Below are 21,626 nucleotides of genomic sequence, written 5' to 3'. Positions count from 1 at the left end.
TGAAAAATGAAATTTTCGATGCTTTAGAAGCCCTCTTTTCAATGCCACTTTACATATCCGACACAATGATTAACACAAAACTCTCAACATGCTGATTTATAAACTACAAGGTCTACTCAAAAACTCGGAACATGCTGATTCCAAAAACATGATGAAATAAGCTGCACATTTCTTGTAAAAACAAAACCCAATCATAAGTACTTTGCACACTTCACACTCAGATTATTGCACATTTTTTAAATTCATAAAAATTGAAATCATTTGGTGGAGTCATTTTTTGATCCTTAATCATCACTTTCAATCATTTTTTGGTGTCATTTTTTTCTCCTAAAATAACCAAATAGAACCAAATACCAAACATTAGTACCCAACAAGTTTTATAAAACCAGCTTACAAATTTTGTACTAATCATGATTGAAATCTGCTTTTCCATGATTTCATTTTTTACATCTTTTGCTGGAGTCATTTTCTAAACATAAATTGTCCAGGTTCAAGTCAATTTTTGTTTCCTAACTTTTTCATTTTGTGTAGGTCTCGGAGGCATGGATCTCAGACAACATTTGAGAGCAACCATCCCATCCATAAATGTGTTGATGTGTGCCTTGCTTCATGAGTGGGAGTCCTTGCATGGACTTCCGCCTCGTGGATTGTTGGCTGAGGAGGAGGATGTGGAGTTCAAGGAATATATAACACCATATCTGCCTCTTCTCTAGGGAGCAAGCTCTGCTCAACGTACCCCTAGGTATCAAGTTTCATTCAACAATGCGTCGGGTTGATGGTATATAAATCCATGATCATCAATCCATTGGTGGAACCACTTTGTGTTCTACGCTCGTGTAGATGAAGAGCGGTGGAGAGATATTTTTGAGCTTCCCGTCAAGCTTTTCACAAGCTTGACTGAACTTATTCGTGAAGATGTGCAACAATGCAACATACCCACTAGATTTCATAACTTGCCTAGAAGGATTTTCACTGTAGATAAGAAGGTGGCAATTTTAGTGATGGTGCATGCCTCCGGGAACACACATTACAATGTGGCAAATGCTTTTGGTTGTGGAAGGTCTACAATCACCATATTCATCCATGAGTTTGTGGGTTCCCTACTCCAGAGAGGTGGACATCTTATCAAATGGACAATTGCATAGTCAGAGATGCAAAACGTGAAGGACGGACTTAGAGCTTTGAGGGGAATGCCTAACTGTTGTGGTGCCATAGATTGCACCCACATCAATATGGATTTGCCTAGAAACGAGCAAAGTGATCCTTGGCGCGATTGCTACGGGAACTACATCACGATTATGCAAGGAATTGTGGATTCAAACATGTGCTTCCTAGACTTGAATGTAGGATGGCCAGGGTCGTGTAACGACAAGAGGGTTTTGCACAATTCAGGGATGTGTCGCCAAGGATACAGTCTTCTATAGGAATAATAGTCAAGCGTGCCTTCTCACGCATGAAGTGTACATGGAAAATTCTAAAGGGAACCATCAGATCCCCAGATATATAGAAGCTACCAAATGTCATAGTGGCTTGCTGTATTCTTCACAATATGTTGGTTTCTCTTATTGACTACCCTATAGACATGTTTGAGCAAGATATAAATTTGAATGACACTTTGGTCGATAAACCTATAGCTCATGATGGGGTTATCGAGGGTGAGAACACTCTTGAGGCTATCAATATTAGAGATGACCTACTTGAGTATTTGGATATGCAAGGGATGCATAACTGAGCTTCTAGTGTTTGCTAGGAAATATTAACCATGAAATGTATGTACTGAACACTTTGTGACACTTTGAATTTAAGATTATGATTATGTTAAATCTGATCTCTATGTGAAAATTTCCATTTAAGGTTATGATTATGTTTAGTATGATCTCTTTGTGACACTTCGCATTTAACATTATGGTGTACAATTAATCTCAATTTATTTTGGGCATACTAGACATAGACACATACCTTCTACAGTCTGTCTGCCATCTTTGTGAGGGCAGGTGCCATTCCTTGTACTGCATTTGCAGAGAGTAGGCTGATTTCCACCTTTTGTTGCTCGACACCTATGAGCTCCTCATGCTGCGCATGTTGTGCGTCGATTGTGGTCTCATGTCTCTGTTTCTTCCCTTCCTCCGCAATCTCCCATCCCCACATGAGGTCCTTAGTTGCCTTTGCGAGGCCGACGTCGAAGGTATGCATCCTTCGTCAAAGGGTTGACTGCTTTGTCCGTCCCAAACAGTCGATCCATGAGCTCGTACAGCTCTATAGGAAAATTTCAATGCAAAAATTTCCCTTCGACAACCCGCTCAATAGGTTGAGTCATGGTCCAGTAGGAGTCTTTGTCGGAAGGCGTGTTCCTCTCCCAACCGCTAGTACTTCTAGTAGTCTTTCTACAGTCAACCACCAAACCTCGTGATGGGCACGACGGTGCAATATCAATCCATTGCTCCTCATTTGTTTTAATCTTCTGATACAAGTCAGCTGAGCAATGTTTGTCATCATGATGCTTCTTGCACTCCAAAAGAGCTACCTATGCACGTAGATCCCAATGGAATCTACCACCAAGAGCTTTTTGGGATTGGAGGTTGCTTTGTCTTTGCCTTCATCCACTCTTGCGACCTTTGTGGGATTGTGCATTGGATGTGGGATCCACAGAAATAGTAGGTACGGACACTTCAGTGGCACATACGAGTCAATAGGCAACTGCGTGGAGGGCACAACTTCATTGACCAAAGAATCCTCTGTCCTCTAGGACTGAGTATCTATGGCCTGCAAGTGATGAACATCCACGATAGCATGTGATAGAGAAAGTGGGTCGTCATGTGAAACATTCCCCCTGAAATGGGAGGGCAACAATGTGGTGTGGGGTGGCACTGGTTGCCTTGCATTCGTTGTTGTACCCGCTCGTCCCTATGAATGTGAAAATGCACCTGCTGGACCAGCAAAAAGACAAACTATCCACCATGACCTCTTCGTATGGTTGAGATATTAGGTTCAAGTCCACAGGCATTTTATTATGCGGGGTTGGGGTGGGCAAAGCTCGTTGTAACACGAGTTGGTTATACAGATCTTGAAATGCACCACTAGTGGGCTTACGCAATGGTGGTGTCCCAATGCCAGCACGAAAGGAGAATGGGTTTTGGAACAACATGTTGTACCTAAAAAATAATGAATCATAGAAGAAGGTGTTTTGATGTTTGTTCATCGCAGGCAAGAAGTAAATGCTATGCGATCATTTCACACTGGAGAATCAATGCACTTTTGAAGCCGAGTTGACGAAACATACAACCACGATGCAAAGAAATGAAAATGGTAGCGTGGATGAAGGCTGTCAGTCACGTGAAGGTGCACTTGCAAGAACATGTGGGAATTCTATAATAGACTGAGCGCAAATCATTCGGGATGCACACAACAAGGAAAGATTAGGAAACAATTTTCCATTACGAGAAAATGTGGCAAGAGCAGGTGTCGAAATGAGCTGACTCACCTTCGTTGATTGTCCTCGCCGATCGATTTTGTCGAAGCTTTTACTCTCCTCTTTGGTTGAGCCATCACTTGATACAACCCACAACAATGTTGAATCTTGGCAAATAATCCTAGCTCTCCCAGCCTACTCTGTTGATGCTTGTTGGACAACTCACAGTAACATCGAATCCCGGCAAACAATCATGTTTTGAATGCTGTGTGTGTGTGTGTGTGTGTGTGTGTGTGTGTTCAGAACCCAATGCGGACGAGGGGGAAAAAAACATAAAGTAATCTCCTAGCTTCTCCTGGTTTTGCAGGTCCCCATTTCTTGATGCTGCTGCATTGACAAGTGCGTTTGCATTTGTATGAGGAGAGGCAGGCCTGTATTTGTTATGATCCTCAGACCCATGAAGATGCACACTCGCAATGTGTGAAATGGTAGCGCTCAATATTCTACAATACTCATGGTGAACTTCATGCAACGTAAGGAAATCCCGAGATGGCACAGAAGAAGCGGGAGGAGGTGAGTAGCGAATGTCAGCTGCCATTTGTAGGTGAGCTAGACGGAGTACTGGCTGTGCAAGTTAAATCCTCGAAGATTTCGCTTAACCCCTTGGTTTTCAAGATGCATTAGTGGGAATATGAGAATCCTGACACTTACTTTAACACTGGAGTGCGACATGGTAATATCAGCGCTATTCTAACCCCACTCCCCCTGGGCGCGACAATATGCCAATCCTTATTTGAGTGGCAAGTCTGTCTGTTTTGCAAACAACAATAACTCTAAGGAATTTAGTGAAAAAAGCAAGAATAAGATGAAATTGAATGATTGCAAGGCAACCAAACACATAATCAATCAATGCAAGCAAAATAGACTCAAAAGAAAGAGGCTAATGAAACCATTGTGGCATACTTCTTCTAATGCAAATTTTACTAATGTTTGGTAGGATACATGCATTAGGAAAAATATGGACTCTTCATGGGCCTTGTAAGAATCCCTAATTTTAAGGAAGTATGTTGTGATTAAGGGAGACAAAGGAAATGATGGGGGCTATTTTGGTAGGTCATTTTCTATCCTTCAAGCCTAGAAAAGATGGGGTAAGTAGTGACTAGGAGGCTACCTTCTCTCTCTAGCTTTTCAGCATCTCCTAGAGAAAAGGGGGTGTCATAAAGAGGGAGAGGGACCCTTGTACAAAAAGAAAACCCCACCTTTCATGTTTTTTTAAAAACGCGGCCAAAAATAAACCCTAAAAATTTGAAATTTATTGAAATTTTCAAAAGTAGTCATTTCCCCCCAAAAAGTGACCCCAAACCTATTCTAATATCAAAACATCATTTTTTGCCTCCAAAATGCCTTTCTCTCTCTCCATGTCTCCTCTTTGTCTCTCTCACTCCCCTTCCTCAAAGTAGCCATGCCTACCATAGCCAGGACCTGCTGCATCTCCCTCTTCATCTAAATGCTAAATCCTCCTTCTCACTCTTACAGAATTTTGCATCTCCCTCTCCATCTACCTGCTAAACCCTCCCTCTCATTCTCACACACTCCTGGATCTGCCTCTTCATCTACCTGCTAAACCCTTCGTCTCACTGTCACATTCCTCTCTCCTCTCTTATTTCTATCCATGTACCCTCTTCCATTGTTCACTGTCCTCCCTCAAAAATACCAAGTCTACCGTAAGCCAAGATCTACAGCAACTACCTCTTCATCTACCTCCTCAATCTTCCATTTCAATGTCAACATCCGCTCCCCTGACCCTACCTCTTCCCTCATACTCAACTTCCCCTATCAACCAAGCCCACCATGATTACAAGCTAATGTAGTTGTCTTCACATCTACCTTTTCCTCTATTGCATCCCACAACACTAATACACAACCGTCACACAAGCTATGGAAAAGACTCTAGCATACCCAACTTCTTGCAAGCTATGGAACAGAATATTTCTTTTTCATGTAAGGTGGAGTCACATCATAAACTTTCTAGTTGGAAGGACACAGAAGGGTGCCCGTGCACCACAGGTGGAAACTCCATAGCCATGAGACTGAGATGGATCCCAAGCATAGGAAGGTCAAGTATGTCAAGCAATGGAGATGTTACTTTACACAAGGGCACTGGTTTCAAACCTGAGTGTATTTGAGGCAACATTTGAGAATTCAGATCTGTACTCTATACATGGTGAACATGTATCCATAATGCCCAAAGCTATCAACATAGCTTTTACTTTGTAATCTCAATCATGTTTTAGGTGGTCTACAATGGACATGGTTTTGTAACAACAAACGCTATGGCTTTAATATATGAAATCTTTGATCTTGCAAATTATTTTCCATGTAGCAATTTTCTTAAATATTTGATTCTTACTGAGGGGTTTGATGCTTATACAAGTGTGTCACATGAATACTGTAAATTCTTGGTGAATTCTAGGGGTTCATAACTAATATAGAAAGTGTTGAACCAATGTTGAGAATTATGCTAGTGGGGAGGATTACCCATCACTCATAAGCCTGCATCAAGATGGGCCATGTAATTGCATCATGGTAGCATTTTTGAGGATGCAAAACTATATCAACCAATGCTTCAAAGGTAGGGGCTAGTTGGTTAGTTTAGGAGAGGAGACAAGGGTGCCTATTCATGCATTGGATGGAAAAGAGGCATGGGATGGGTTTAGAAAACCTTTATTATCTCTCTCTCTCTCTCTCTCTCTCTCTCTCTCTCTCTCTCTCTCTCTCTCTCTCCCCCCCCCCAATATCTCTTTGCTTACAGCTAGCTATCCATATATGATCAATTATTTTTTGCATAAACTTATTTGTACTAATAGAATATTGGCTCCTTTATGGGTAGCTTCTTTAAGAATCAATTATCTCTCTCTGTATCTCTCCTTTTTTTGGATGTTATGGCCATTTGCTTCAGCTCTGTTTCACTAGTAGGCCTTTGTGAGACTAAAAAGTGTCTTGTACAACCAAGCAAAGCACCCCCTTTTTCTTTCGAGACCAAAACACAGCATACACACTATGGGGCACTATCCTGAAAATCAAAGGGGGGCTTGCAACGCGCCATGGTATGAGATAGCTATTATTGCATGGTTGAGTGAAGTTTGAACATCCTATAGGACCATGTCAACCATGCCAAAGCAAGATGGCACAAATAGAAGGCAAGGCAGGGGGTGCATAGGCCTTGGGAGGCCCAAAAAAATCCTGCCACAAGGGAGCGCATTTGGGCCTTCCATAGACCTATGGAAGGCCCAAATGCGCTCCCTTGTGGCAGGCTTTCTTTGGGCCTCCCAAGGCCTATGCACCATGGGAGGCCCAAAGAAAGCCTGCCACAAGGGAGCGCATTTGGGCCTTCTATAGACCTATGGAAGGCCCAAATGCGCTCCCTTGTGGCAGGCTTTCTTTGGGCCTCCCAAGGCCTATGCACCCCCTACCTTGCCTTCTACTCTTTGTGCTTGCTTAGTTTTGGGCATGGTGGCCTTGGGCCTACAAGATAACCATGAACATCCATCCAAAGAAGCATTTTACAAAACTATAGCTCATATGATATATCTAGAAAAAGCAAACTCATCCTCTACTACAAATGGCTATAGATGGCTCACCATGTGCATGATGCATTCTCTACTCATTCTCTGCTACTACAGATGGCTCAAAGTATGCATGATGCATACTTAATTAGCAATCAATACAAGTAATAACTTGTCTTGGGTTTGATCCATGTATCATGTCATTTGTCCATCATAAAAGTGTATCCTCAATAAAGGGGCAATGCCCTTGAGTTCCAAAAGGGTCTCTCTCTATCTCTCTCTCTCTCTCTCTCTCTCTCTCTCTATCCCTAGTTATCTATCTATGTATCTATCTTTGTGTTTTTTATTTGCATGTGTATCTATCTATGTATTTATGTATCTATCTATCGAATTATCTATCCATCTATCTATCTATCTATTTATCTATTAATGTATTTATCTATATCTATCCGTCTTTCTGTCTGTTTATCCTCCATCTATCTATGTAATATATATATATATATATATATATATATATATATATATATATATATACCCTATCTCTATCTTGTTTGTTCGTTCTCTTTTCTTTATTTTGATTTCATACTCTGTTTTCCTTGGGGATTTCAAAGAACACAAGCTTATGGTTGAACTTACACAAACTCATATCAAATACAACATAATAGCATGCCATTGCATTATTGATGGCAAAGGTAGAATGAAGTGTTTGCACAATGCCAAGAGGGGATTCATGTGTGTGCTTGCAAACATGAGGGAATATGATTGCTCTATCTTTCTTGGATTAGGTTTGAGTGTATTCTTTCAAAAATTTGAAGCCTGCCAAATATATTGAGATAAACTCTGAGTGCTCATGAACTAAATGTTTATTCAATGCCAAAGGAGGTTCATGTCTATGCCTGCAACACAAGGAAATATGATTGCTCTATCTTGCTTAGATTATTCTTGAGTATGGGATTCTTCTAAGAATTTAAAGCTTGCCACCATTTTGAGATAAACTCTAAGTGCTCATACAACAGAAAATGAATCAAACCTGACCTTTGAGGTCAGATGGCTTACTAGATCTACATGCAGGCACATTGAAAAGGTGTACTTGCTACCAAAAAATCAATTTACTTGATCAATCACTTATGAGCACCAAAAATTTGGCAGGAAGCACAATACACATACAAGATTAGATGAAACAAAAATTGATCACAAGCACAACAACATATAGTTGAAGATTAACTAGAGTGGACAAAAATGTAATGAAACAAGAGTGCTTTCTATTCAAGTAGTTTCATTACAAAGTTTGTAGCTTGTCTACAATAATAGCTTGGGATGTTATGTACTGGATCAAATACATTGAATGGAATATAGACTGAGGCAATTGCTATGCTCTTAGCAAGGCTTGTCTCATCATTGATAACTCCATGGACCTCCATATCCACAAGTATACACACCAAACAAAGACTGTTTAGAATGAGGTTCTGATTGGAGAAGTCACACTTTCCACTTGACACCAAACCAAGTTGAGCCCAAGCATCCACTACAATAACATCCTGTAATACAACAAATATGGTGTTAGCTACTATATTTTAAATTAGTATACATTGTTGAGTTATATAGATTAGTTCTTATCTATAGCATGCACAACCATAAAGGTACTCGAGAAGCATTCAAGCGGTTGCTTTGCAAGTAAGCTGGATAAAAAAATACGTTCACAAATACCGTTGTCAAAAAATATGAACACATGAAAATTAAAGAGGACATATCCATAAGATGACTTAGCATTATACTTACAATGAGGTGCAAATTGGTTTGAAGCTCTCTGCAAATGGATCTCAGGTACACTATACGCATGTTGAGTGATGGACACCATTCCAGATTTTGTTTTGAAAGCCATCAGTCTTCACTTCAAATGGCGTTCCAGTATGCCTCGACATTGTACTCCATGAGGAACAACACTGAACGGTTGCATGTAGACCCATGAGCGTTGCTAAATACCCGTGGGATCCATTCCACCTTTGAGCTCTTTGTGTTGTGCAGTATGACCTTTTGTATCTCCAACTTGGGCCGTCTATGCGTGGTATGGGTGGACATGCTTGAGAAGAGGTCGGGTGGCCACATAGTAGAGAGAGATTGGGAAGGGGGAGGGGGGTGAGGGTTGGAGAGAAGGATAGTGAGGTCTACACAGTAGAGAGAGAATGAAGGGGAGAAAGGGAGAGATAGAGAGGATGGAGGGTGAGCTTTTGGCTATGGTGGGATAGTGATGAGCTTTGGGCTATGGTGGGCTGCATTGTGGAGAATGGAGGGGTGAGGGGAGGGAGAGATAGAGAGGATGGAGAGTGAGCATTTGGCTATGGTGGGGTTGACTATAGAGAGAGTGAGGAGAGGGAGGGGGGACAACTGAAGAGGAGGATAGTGATGAGCTTTGGGCTATGGTGGGCTGCACGGCACAGAGAGAATGGAGGGGGGAGGGGAGGGAGAGCTAGAGAAGATGGAGAGTGAGATTTTGGCTATGGTGGGGCTGACTGCAGAGAGGAAGTGAGGGGAGGGGAGGAGAGGGGAGGGGACAGGGGAGAGAAGATTATGGGAGAGAGGGAATTTGGAGAGAAAAAGTGACTTTTTGATGTTTGTTATGTTTTGGGCAATTTTGGAGGGGAAACGGTCATTTTTGAGACTTTTCAAAAATTTCAAATTTTTAGGGTTTTTTGACCTGTGCAATTTTTCTTTTGGGGTCCCTTTTTGTCACGGGTCCCTCCCTAGGCTTTATGACACCTCTTTCCCCCTTTTTACCCCCCTCCCCCCTCCAGTCCACCTCCCCTTTCTCTCTAGGAATCAAGCATTGAAGAAGGGGACAAATAGGCTACCCCCCTATCTCTCCTTAGGCTATAGGTGATATCCCAAGATCCCTCTCATTGGTCCTCCACTAACCCTTCCCTAATCAAAAGGGCCCTAGGAGAGTCCATATTTTTCCTAATGGATGGACATTTTGAATATGAGCCTCTTTCATGATTCCAGTAGGGTTGTGACTACATACTCGGACTACAAAGCTCTCACATTGTATGTTCACTTATGTTGTCCTTAGTAAAAATATTATTAGGTGTGCCAAGGATGCCTCATATCCATTCAACAGAATTGGTCAAATTATGCTTGTGAAATGTAGCTCTTTCACACTTGCTAAGCCCAATACATCACACTTGCTGAGCCCAATACAACGGAGCACCCTTCAAATTTTCAAAAGTATGTTTTATTTTTCTAGTCTTTAATCTATAGTCTCTTTTCTTCTCCCCCCCCCCCCCCGGGCTCTCTGTCATCCCAATCAAGTTGAAAGGCACTGCCAACGTCTGTCTGGAGACGCCTTGTTCTCTTGTGCTCCCTTGAATTCTCCACTGCCCTTTAGGGCGAGACTTATTATTGAACTGTCCCTGGATGGTGTGGCCATGGAACACATTTTGAACGACATGCACGTAACCACCGACTCATTTTCTAGCTTGTTGTGCACACTTCTGTCGATTCTGTTGATTTGAGAACACCCTTTCTCGGAATCACAGGCCTCCTCCTCTTCCATTAAACCCTTGTTTGATCAGCAGAAATCGACGACACGTTTTCTCGCAACCATGGCAGAAAATGGGCTCTTCAATGCAGAAAATAGTATGGACGAACGTGTTCTAGCAACCATTGCAGAAAATGGGCTCCTCATTTTAGCTCCTTACTGATCCTCAATGCAGCGCAGATGTCATCAACCATATTTCTTCAGGTATTGGGTTCTGTTTCCGTCATCTAGGTAAGGGTTTTCCCCCCCCTCCTTTTCCTCTTCATATCCATGTCAGAGAGTACACAGATGGTTGCCGAAATCACAAAACAACCCTACCCATATGCCAAGATTGATTCTGGATTTCCCTCTCTCGGCCGCCACATTGCAAGGCGGCTGGTGGAGATTGGTGTGCATGACGTGTTCTCGGTTCCTGGAGATTTCAACCTTGTGCTACTTGATCATCTTTTGGCAGAGCCATCCCTTCGCCTCATAGGCTGTTGCAATGAGCTCAATGCAGGCTATGCTGCTGATGGGTATGCACGAGCGAAAGGCGTGGGTGCATGTGTGGTCACATTCACAGTGGGTGGTCTTAGTGTTATCAATGCTATCGCTGGAGCATACAGCGAAAATCTGCCTTTAATCTGCATTGTTGGCGGTCCCAATTCCAATGACTTTGGTACCAATCGTATTCTGCATCATACTGTTGGACTCCCTGATTTCAGTCAAGAACTTCAATGTTTCAAGCAAGTCACGTGTCACCAGGTACCTTGTCGTTTCCATCTAAAATTGCCATTGGAGTTCTCAGCATCGTGTATTTTTCACTTTTTGGTTTCTTTGGAAACTCATTACCATGTTGATATTGTTGAATGCGGCAGGGCGTTTATGTTTGCAGTATTTCAAAGATTCAAATGCACTACAACACTACTACCATTGATGTAAACTGACAATGTCTTGTGGTTTTGTGTTACGATATATGGCTTTGGTGATGCTAGCTTTGTTTTCATACCATGCTGCAGGCTTTGTTTTTTTCTTGTATTCAAGGTACAGATCCTTCATGGAAAACAACTTCAATGCTAAGGCTTTTGATTCCTGTTGCTTATATGGTTGTGCCTTTTAATTGCCATTGCTTTAAGCTTACATGTTTGCGCCTTTTCATTGCTGCTGCTTATGTGTATGTGCCTTTTGATAGCAGTAGTCATGTGCATGTTGCATACATATAACTGTATCCAACAAAGCAACTCCAGGCTATGCCTTGTAAGAGTTGTATACAAAGACAGTGCTAATGCCTTAAAGCTCAAAACAGGTAGTGATACAAGACCTTGACACTGCTCATGAACTCATCGACAGTGCCATCTCTACTGCTTTGAGAGAGAGCAAGCCCGTCTATGTGTCGGTCAGTTGCAACCTGCCCGGGCTTGCTCACCCCACTTTCAGCCCAGAACCTGTTCCTTATGCTCTCTCATTGAGGTACATTGTTCAGAAAACCAATAAGAATTAAAATTTTGAGACAAATCTTTTTGACCATAATCCTGCTTTAAAGCAGGCCAAGTAACTCTCAAAGCTTGGAAGTTGCAGTAGAAACTGCAGCATATTTTCTCAATTGTGCAGTCAAGCCTGTGCTTGTGGGAGGCTCGAAGCTACGAGTTGCTAAAGCAGAAAGTGCCTTTCTAGATCTAGCCGAGGCATCTGGTTATGCTGTGGCCGTGATGCCTTCGGCCAAAGGATTATTCCCAGAAACACATCCACGCTTCATGGGCACCTATTGGGGCGCCGTTAGCATGTCCTTTTGTTTGGAGATTGTGGAATCTGCAGATGCTTACTTGTTTGCAGGACCGGTGTTTAATGACTACAGCTCAGTAGGCTACTCATTGTTATTCAAAAAGGAAAAGGCAATCATCGTCGAACCAGATCGCGTTCTTATCGCCAATGGACCAGCTTTCAGTTGTGTGCATATGAGAGATTTCTTGAAGGCTTTGTCAAAAAAGATAAGGAAGAATACAACAGCACATGATAACTACAGACGCATATATATTCCATCCGGTGTGCCGCTCAAAGGCTTACCAGGGGAACCCTTAAGGGTTAATGTGTTGTTTAGCCACATACAGGTCAGCAACATTGTCTTTTCTGCATATTGCTGTCTCATTTGGAGATCGGTCAAGTGCAAAAGTTTTATCTTTCTTGCAGCACATGTTAAGCAGTGACACTGCTTTGATAGCTGAAACAGGGGACTCCTGGTTTAATTGTCAAAAGTTGAAGCTCCCAGAGGGATGCCAGTGAGTGAACAGGGCCACCGAAAGTCATAACCTTCTCTTTTGAATTGTGGGAAAATTTAATTAGAATTGTATTCATTTCTCAGATATGAATTTCAAATGCAATATGGATCTATTGGCTGGTCTGTGGGTGCTGTATTGGGCTATGCCCAAGCATCGCCAAAGAAGCGGGTGATTGCGTGTATTGGTGATGGAAGCTTTCAGGTTCTGAGCTTGTTTCTAGCTTCTAGACTGGTTAGGGACTGCATGGTTTTGACATGAGCATTGTGTCTCAACCTGCAGGTTACGGCACAGGATGTGTCGACAATGATTGGTTGTGGGCAGCGGAGTATTATTTTCCTCATCAATAATGGAGGATACACGATCGAAGTGGAGATACACGATGGACCTTATAACATTATCAAGAACTGGAACTATACTGCTCTTGTGGATGCTTTTCATAATGGAGAAGGCAAGTGCTGGACTACTAAGGTAATTCATCTCCTTCAGAATGGGTATTTTAGTAGTTATTCTACTTTTACTTTAATTTTTCCAGACAAACATTTTGACGGGTATGGCGAGATTAGTTAGAGTACATGTATTGTCAGGTACCACTTCTGTTTCAAATATTCATGAGACACAATCGATTGTTGGCTTTAGATACGACTCTTGTTCTCTCGTTATGTGCACTCATCTGTTTCAGAACATGAGAGGCAGGGTAAGAAGAGACAAGATACAGTAGGCATGGATTGGTCATAACGCTTTTTTGCCACAATGCACCTGTTGATGGCAATCATCTCAAGTAAATAGTTTTGTTTCACTTAATTTCAACTCTTGGGAGCAATTGTGGACTGTTGGATAAAGCTTGCCACTTGTGAGAGAGAGTTGACATTCGTTTTCTCTTTCCATAGAGAGAAGCTTTTAGTAGGTCTCTCTCTCTCTCTCTCTCTCTCTCTCTCTCTCTCTCTCTCTCTCTCTCTCTCTCTCTCTGCGCGTCACATTTGCATCCTCTTATGTGGGCCATTGAGACTTTTCACCTTGCTTGGGTATGAAGTTGCCTTTTGCCATAAGTTCTAGTACAGCTGTGCGTCAATGCATGACACTCTGAGCTAAAGGATGGACTCCATGTGGTGCAGGTTAAAACAGAAGAGGAGCTTATTGAGGCTATTGCTGCAGCACAAGGAGATAAGAGGGATTGCCTTTGCTTCATAGAGTGCATTGTTCATAGAGACGACACAAGCAAAGAGTTGTTGGAATGGGGTTCGCGTGTCTCTGCAGCAAATAGCAGACCACCAAATCCACAGTAATGTGAATTGCAACTTTGGGTGCCTTATTGAAAGAATTTGAAAGGAAGGCACACAAACTCATGTCAAGTTTACTAGTCGTGTTCTCAATTCTCCATAGATCAAAATTTCTGTGAATCTATGGCCTTCATGGTTTTAAGAAAATAGAGAATTTATACTATTATAAAAGGGGGAGGGATATCTTGTATGTGATAGGTTCATCAAGGGAAAATTACTAAAAATGCCCTGAAATATGTGAAAATTTTCTAAGTACCTTAGTAGACGACGATAGAATGGTATTGTGGGTTCTCAAGATGTAATTGTTCATTGTTTGAAGGTTGTCTTAAGATGCCTAAAGGTAGTTCTCTATTGTCAAAAAAGACTACACTATGCGAAAATTGGGTTACTCCATCCAAAAATGCTACAAGTCTATATTTGGAATTTCTGAAATTTGAGAACACGCAAACCCTATTCAGTGAAAAGAACACACACATAAGTTGGTTACTACATAATTTCACATTGGCAATGTGCAAGGACACTATCTTTCTCTAGCACCATCATTTATCCAAGTTAATCATAACATTTGTTGTTGATGCAACCTTATTTTTTCTTAGGAAAATGACAGTCTAGGAAAAAAGTGTGCTGTCAAATGTCAAGCTAAAGATGTCAACAGTTGCCACAAGAAAGATAATGGCAAGTTGTGCTTAGCAATTATCTCTGTTTGGTTCTACTCATAGGGTTGCAAGAGGATTATGAGAGTACTTTTGTTTTGGAAGTTTGCAAGGAATAACCCAGCCTACGTCTTAGTGCACACAAGTAAAAATAATACAAGAGTGTGCTAAAACATGGTGTTGTAGCAACTAAGTAACTTTCCTTGAATCCCTTGCTTCCTGTTCATCACACAAACAAGTAGACATTGCCAAGAAAATTAGCATTTTCTCACAAACTTTCTCCAATTGAAGGTCCAAACACATTACATGCTCCTTTTCATTGAGGTCATCAACGTGGAGAGAGATAAAGATGCGCCATGGTGAGTGGAGTACACGATAAAGTTGACTTCCTAAATTTTATGGGGGAGATACAAGATATCAATAAGTGGTTTGGAAGATGGGACACAACACACTTGCTTCATGATGCATCACTATACCCTATAGTGAACAAGGCTTCCTTACAACACTAGTGTATCATGGCATGGGAAAAATCTTGAGGCTTAGACTTTATGCATTACACAATACAATTCCAAAAGGATGTTCTTCTATGAGAGAGGCAACCGCACACCCCCTAACATGCTTGAGCCTATCCCCTTATCCGCAATCCACACCATAGTAGCAATCTGGCTTAGCTCCATTATGTTCGATATGAGATGGGGTAGTAACACTAGGGAAGAGTCCCTTCGTGTATGCACACTATGTCCCTTGCTAGTGCGAGAGGTAGCTAAGCATCATATCCTAGTTGAGTGCTCAGTTTTATATCACATTTAACCTTGCTTTACTCACATGTTTAACCCATACTATTGCCTACAACCACCCCATGGACTCTACCTTGCTTTACTCACATGTGTAACCCAGACTACTCCCTATAGCACCCCATGGACTCTCATATGCCACTCTTATATCCATAGTCCTCAATCCAGAAGAGACGCCTCATTTGGTCCCATGGATCACATTTGGCCTTCACGGTTGATAACACAATATGTGTGTGTCGGCGTGCGCTTGCAAGCCCTTGTAGCAATATACCCTTTCCTCCTATGGAAGGCAATTTATCATGCACAACTTGGGAATCCCATCTAATAGGGACAACGCATTGGAAAAGTGTATGACACAATCAAAACATGTATTAAAATTGAAACTAGCATCACGACCTTCAAGAGAAGTTTTTTATTGTTAGATAGAATTGTGGTTAAGCAAATTAGTTTTTCTTTTTCCTTGATTTAGATTGGGGGATTGATGATAGTTAGGAATGAAAGATTTTAGGTAGATTTTAGGTTTGAACTTCTTTTAGTCTTTGCTTCTTGAGTTTTGTAACATTTAATGGCCTAATAACTTAGTGTGTAGTGGAAAATAGCATAAGCATACTGAGCATTTCATTAGAATAGATGCCTAATGAGCATAGCAAGAGTGCTTGGATGGAGAGAGCAAAAAAAAGTATAACACCTAGCTAGATAGGCATGAACAATACTTCAAAAGAGAGAGAAATTAAGCTATTGACAACAGTTGAGGACTGGATTTATATGGAGGCTGTCCCCCCCTCCAAAAGGCTTTGTATTATAGGTTTCCCCCATCAAGGGAGACATTTTACAATACAATACTTTGTGTTCCTTCAATAACTAGCTAGTGCAATGAAGATGGAAGCTTCAAGCACTAAGCAAACACTTTAAAACACAACATCAATTCCCTCACGGTCTCAGACCCAAGACCTCACACACCTTGGAAGATGGTGAGAGCTAGCGGGGTATGAGAGTAGATTGAGAGGAAGAAGGAGTATTCTTACGAGAAAGGAGTATATCTCCTCTCATAATCACTCATAATAGCTTAGCATAGCTTAGTAATTAGCATGTAGAGGAGGTGAGCATGCATTGAAGCTTGGCTCTTGGTTGGATTTGCATCACAAAGCCAAGAGTTGTTGGTGTAGGCCTCCCTTCTCACAAGCTTGGAGTAGATGGTGAACTTTCCATTAAAGCTTGAGAAGGAGAGAGAGTCTTATTGCTTCACACATGAGATTGTGTGTGTGTGTGTGTGTGTGTGTGTGTGTGATAAAGCCTTGCTAAAATTATCCCCCCCTCTCTCTTAGTTGACCCCTCTTGGTTTTTGCTCATGATAGCACCCCATTGGACCCCTGCAAAGCTTAGCCAATGATAGTTGAGAAGCATAAGTGATAGCCTTTTGACATGTGTGCAACTTTCCCCTTTTGTGAGAGGTTTAGGTATTTAATTAATGCATTTAAACTCTCATTGGACCCCTTTGTCTTCTGGCCAATAGGAATCAAGCAAGCCATTGGGCTGCGGAATGCTCATTGGACCCCTTGGCAGACTATCCAATAGTCTTCTAGAGAGCTTAATTTCTATTGGTTCTTTTATCAAGTGTTTTAAAATGAATTAAACTAAATGTACTCTAGCCTAATTCTCATTGGTCCACCTCTATGGCCATCCACTAGGATTTGAATGCATCTTGGGAGCAATTGGCCTAGGGAGTTGACATGTGTCCCCTATTCCCTTTGTGTAAAGGGCTTGCAAGAGAGAGAGAGTGTTTCTCTCTCATCCCCTACTTAAAGGGCTTGCCCCCATCAAGATGGGGATGTGGGAAGACTTTTGAGTCTTCCCACAAGCATCCAATTTTACCTAGGGTTGGACCATTGGACACAACCTTTGAATTTTGGAACCTTAGCATTTTGGACGTCTTAATGGGTTGAACCTTAGGGTCTTTGAATCCCATTGCTTGCACATTTCTCTTCTGCAGATGGTCCCCTTTTGGATCCCTATTTTCCCTCCTTTGGATCCCTACTGTGACCAGCCTGCTAGCCTTACCAATAATCTAGCTTTTTCTCCCGTGGTACTTCCCCATTTTAAATGATCAGTTTAACATGAGAAAATCATTTAGGAGAATTAGATATTAGTTATTATGACATTACCTCTCTCTTGAAATCATAGTCGTCCTCGACTATGGGGTAGAGAAGATAAAGCCTATTCATTAATCCTTTTTCTAGCAGGTAGAGGATCCCTATATTACCCTACAACATCATTCCAGAATGGATGACTAATCCATTTGGCGCTTGAGAGCCTAAGCTGCCGCAAGCATGTCTGCGCATTAGTCCTATCAATCTTCCATAGTAGAGTGACAAGCTCTACTTAGTGTTTGGAAGACGTCGTCTCCGCAAACTTGATTCTAAGCATGCATACTACTTAACATTTGTGCACAATAAAGAAATAGAGAGTCTTATAAGACAAAAAAACTTTGTTCATTTTAAACATTTATACATTTGCTCACTCTAGGGAATCATTGTAAGCATTGACAAGGTTTAGGTTATCCTTTAATTGTATGCCTTGCATCCATCGAGCATCTTCAAAAGGATAGTTCTTAAATTTAATAAGATTTTGTGGGTAATCTTACCGCCTCTCAATACCTTGTCTTCATGTCGGAGAATGGACTCGAGATGCAGCGCCTCTTCTTGGTCCTCGATCTCCGATGGGTCTTCAATAGTTGGTTCTTGAGGTGGCTCTCCTTTGTAAGGCTTTAGTAGGTTCACATGCAAAGCATTGTGTATGAGCCAATGACAGGGCAACTTGAGTTGATAGGCCATCTCATTGATTTGTCTAAGAACCTGGAAGGGACCATAGTATCTTTTTGCGAACTTAGCATAACACTTTTGGTGTCACATAGGATTCTTGCCCGTTGTGTGCTTTAATCGAGCCTTGGGAAATTTAAGCAAGACTCAATCATTTTCTTTAAAGGCTTGGCTCTTCTGTGCTTATCAGTGGCGGCCTTTTGCCTTTGCTGTGAGATAGAGATAGTGTCTTTAATCTTTTGGAAAGATTCTTTTAGGTCTCAGCTATACTCATCTACAGCGAAGATCTTTCCGTGTACCTTAAGTAGCAGGGGACTTTTAGATCTTCCCTCAATAACCTCAAAAGGTGCTTTTTTCGTGGAGGGATGTACAATATTATTGTAAGCATACTCCACTAAGGGTAAGTACTTCTCCTTTGATCTACTTCCGTTACGTAGGCTTTTAGTAGATCAAGAATTGTTAGGTTAGCTATTTCATTTGGCCATCCGTTTGCGGGTGATAGGCCGAAGAGAAGTTTAGCCTTGTCTCTAAATTCTCAAAGAGACCCTCCCAGAAATTACTGGTCATTCTAGGATCTCTATCCGACACTATGGACATCGGCAAGCCATGATACTTGAAGATCTGGGATATGAAGAGGGTTGCCATTTGATGGGCTTTGATAGTCTTTTTTGACAAGTATAAAATGAGCTTGTTTGCTAAACCTGTCTACTATCGTCCATATTCCCGTATTCACATGGATAGACTTAAGCAATCCAAAGATAAAATCCATGGATATGCTCTCCCATGGTGAATTAGGGATTGGCAAAGGTTGAAGCAATCCAGGTTGCTTCGCTCTATCAAACTTTGTCTTTTGGCATACCACACATTTAGAAACTTAATCTTGTATGTTTGCTTTCATGGCAGGCCAATAGAAATATGTTTCAATCCCTTTTAGGGTAGACTGAATCCCTCTATGCCCTGCATAAGGAGGAGCATGATATTCATACATTAATTTCTCACGTAGTGATTTAGTAATGCATATATAGTCTATTGCCATAGAGAAGATAACCATCTTGTAAGGTAAATGGTTCCTCTTTCTTCCCTAGTGCAAGGGCTGAAATCACATCTCTAAAATCGGGATCAATAGCATACTCATCTATCATAGAAGATAGATCATTGTGAGTTGCTATGGAAATAGCATTCACTCTCAGTCGTCTTGAGAGTGCATCGGCTACTTGATTATGCTTGCCAGCAATGTGAGCAATATGAAAATGAAATTGCGAAAGGAAATTTTCCCACTTCATTTGTTTGTCGGAGAGCTTGGTCTGCGTCATGAAGTACTCAAGGATTTGGTGATTCGTTCGCAGAATATAAGGAGTCCCCAATAAATAGTGCTTCCATGAGTCTAGAGCATGTAGAACTGCTAAGAGTTTCTTCTCATATATTCCTAGAGCTTGCTCAATAGGGTCGAGCCTTCGACTTTCATAGGCTATGGCGTGCCCTTCTTGGAGCAAAAAAGCTCCAAGGCAATCACCACAAGCATCACATTGGATCTCAAATGCCTTTGAGAGATCCGATAGTGTAAGCACATATTGAGAGATAAGTTTTTCTTTAAGTTTTTTGAAAGCATTTTTCTCCTTGCAGACCATGTATACCTCACGTTTTTCTTTGTTAGGTCATGTAGTGGTCCTACTATTAGTGAGAACTTTTCTATGAAGCATCTATAGTATGCACACATACCTATAAAGCTTCTTAGTTCATGAAGATTCTTTGGATTAGGCCATCCTTTTATTACCTCTATCTTTGATGGATCCATTTGGATGCCATCTTGATAGATAATGTCTAAATACTGAATCTTTTGTAAGAGAAACTCACTTTTCTTTCGATTAACATAAAGTTTATTCTCTCTAAGACTTGAAATATTACCTGGAGATGCTGCTTGTGTTCGTCTAGTAAATTAGAGTAGATGATAATATCATCAAAGAACACTCCAATAAAGGTTTGGTGAGGCCTGAATAGCTTCTCCATCAAGTGGTTGAATGTGGTTGGTGCATTGGTCAAGCCAAAAGGCATGACTATATATTCGTAAAGACCAAATGTAGTGTGAAATGCGGTCTTCACAATGTCTTGATCAACTATCCTTATTGATGGTAGCCACTTTTTAGGTCAATTCTACTAAAGTAGGTCGACCCTTGTAGCTTATTAAATAGGTCTTCTACCTGTGGAACGGAAAACCTATTTTTGATAGCAATCCTATTTAGTGCTCTATAGTTGATATGTACCGTCTTTCTTTTGCACTAATAGCACGGGTGAACAAAATGGAGATGAGCTAGGCCTAACGATGCCCTTCTCAACTAACTCATGCACTTGCCGCATAATCTCCTCTTGTTGAGCTTGAGAAACTCTATAAGAAGGTTTATTAGGCGGTGAACTTCTTGGAAGAAGTTCAATTGCATGGTCATCATTGCCTCGTTTAGGAAGTAATTCACAAGGGATGTATTCAATAAAAACATCTTGAAACCCCTTGAGAAAATTGGATAACTCTAATTCCTTGTGATTGTTTATATTTTCTTTTGCTAAAGCATTAGGTTCATTTTGGGTATCTTTAACAAAAATCATGTACATGGAAACAGAGCTCTTTATTGACTTATTAAAAGCTTGCGTATGTACAATGGGGTATGGTGTTACCCACCTCCTTAGCATCAATGTACATGGGTGAAAGCATGTATAGGTGGCCTGGAAAGTAATGTCAAGGACATTGCTTTTTTGCGCTTAAAAGTGGGTGTTTTAAAAGTGCTTCAAATCTCAAAAAGAATATCACTCTCCTAAGGTATGTCAATTAAGTCTCTTAATGTAACGTACCACAATTAATGAGACTAAATGTAATTTACTGCTGAACGTTGGGCCGCTTCTTTCCCGCTTCAACCTGTCTGAGCTTTCTTTGTCTCTGAGATCTCTCTTGGAGCTCTATCTAGCTCCTCTCTGTCTCTCTCTCACAGAGCTCTTGCTGAGCTTTCTGTATCGCTCAGCCCCCTCTCTCTCTCTCTTTCTCTCTCTAAGCATGGCTCCTCTTGTGTTTGAGCTCGCGCTCATCTCTCTCTCTCTCTCTCTCTCTCTCTCTCTCTCTCTCTCTCTCTCTTAGCACTCTTTCTCTCTCTCTCACGAACTCTATCTCTATAGGTTCCTCTTCTACTTGATGATTCTTGAGGTATGTAAATACTTATTATGCTTTGTTAGTACCTTGCTAATTAGTGCAAGAAGTGCCATGTATTAATTAAATAGCGTGTAGTTATGATTTGTATTGTATTTCTTGTAGAGCAATCCTTTGAAAGTACTGCAACA

The 21,626-nt window shown here is 41.2% G+C and overlaps 1 protein-coding gene and 2 pseudogenes across 1 annotated transcript; 2 read left to right on the top strand and 1 right to left on the bottom strand.

The window, feature by feature from the left end:
* The first annotated feature begins 840 nt into the window (after nucleotides 1-840).
* LOC147425341 (protein ANTAGONIST OF LIKE HETEROCHROMATIN PROTEIN 1-like) lies at nucleotides 841-1,424 on the top strand (annotated as a pseudogene).
* Nucleotides 1,425-2,155: 731 nt separating this feature from the next.
* On the bottom strand, nucleotides 2,156-3,145 carry LOC147425340 (uncharacterized; annotated as a pseudogene).
* A 7,125-nt stretch (nucleotides 3,146-10,270) lies between these two features.
* On the top strand, nucleotides 10,271-14,356 carry LOC147425339 (pyruvate decarboxylase 2-like). The gene is made up of 7 exons (XM_086500131.1): nucleotides 10,271-11,254; nucleotides 11,796-11,959; nucleotides 12,036-12,597; nucleotides 12,677-12,765; nucleotides 12,849-12,966; nucleotides 13,045-13,233; nucleotides 13,878-14,356. Exons 1-7 carry the CDS (start codon nucleotides 10,781-10,783, stop codon nucleotides 14,046-14,048), a joined length of 1,767 nt encoding a protein of 588 aa, XP_086356257.1. The 5' UTR covers nucleotides 10,271-10,780; the 3' UTR covers nucleotides 14,049-14,356.
* Nucleotides 14,357-21,626: the final 7,270 nt, after the last annotated feature.

Source organism: Adiantum capillus-veneris, chromosome 25 (genome assembly GCF_014529385.1).
Source record: "Adiantum capillus-veneris isolate H3 chromosome 25, ASM1452938v2, whole genome shotgun sequence".
Classification (NCBI taxonomy): Eukaryota; Viridiplantae; Streptophyta; class Polypodiopsida; order Polypodiales; family Pteridaceae; genus Adiantum; species Adiantum capillus-veneris.
The sequence above is the reverse complement of the archived record's forward strand: the minus strand, read 5'-3'. Positions and strand labels throughout refer to the sequence as shown.

Bases quoted from the DNA above. Each gene is read 5' to 3' on its own strand.
- LOC147425339 (XM_086500131.1), top strand. From the start codon at position 10,781: ATGTCAGAGAGTACACAGATGGTTGCCGAAATCACAAAACAACCCTAC. The intron at 11,960-12,035 runs GTACATTGTTCA...GCTTTAAAGCAG, and splicing joins CCTTATGCTCTCTCATTGAG to GCCAAGTAACTCTCAAAGCT. The intron at 12,967-13,044 runs GTTCTGAGCTTG...CTCAACCTGCAG, and splicing joins TTGGTGATGGAAGCTTTCAG to GTTACGGCACAGGATGTGTC.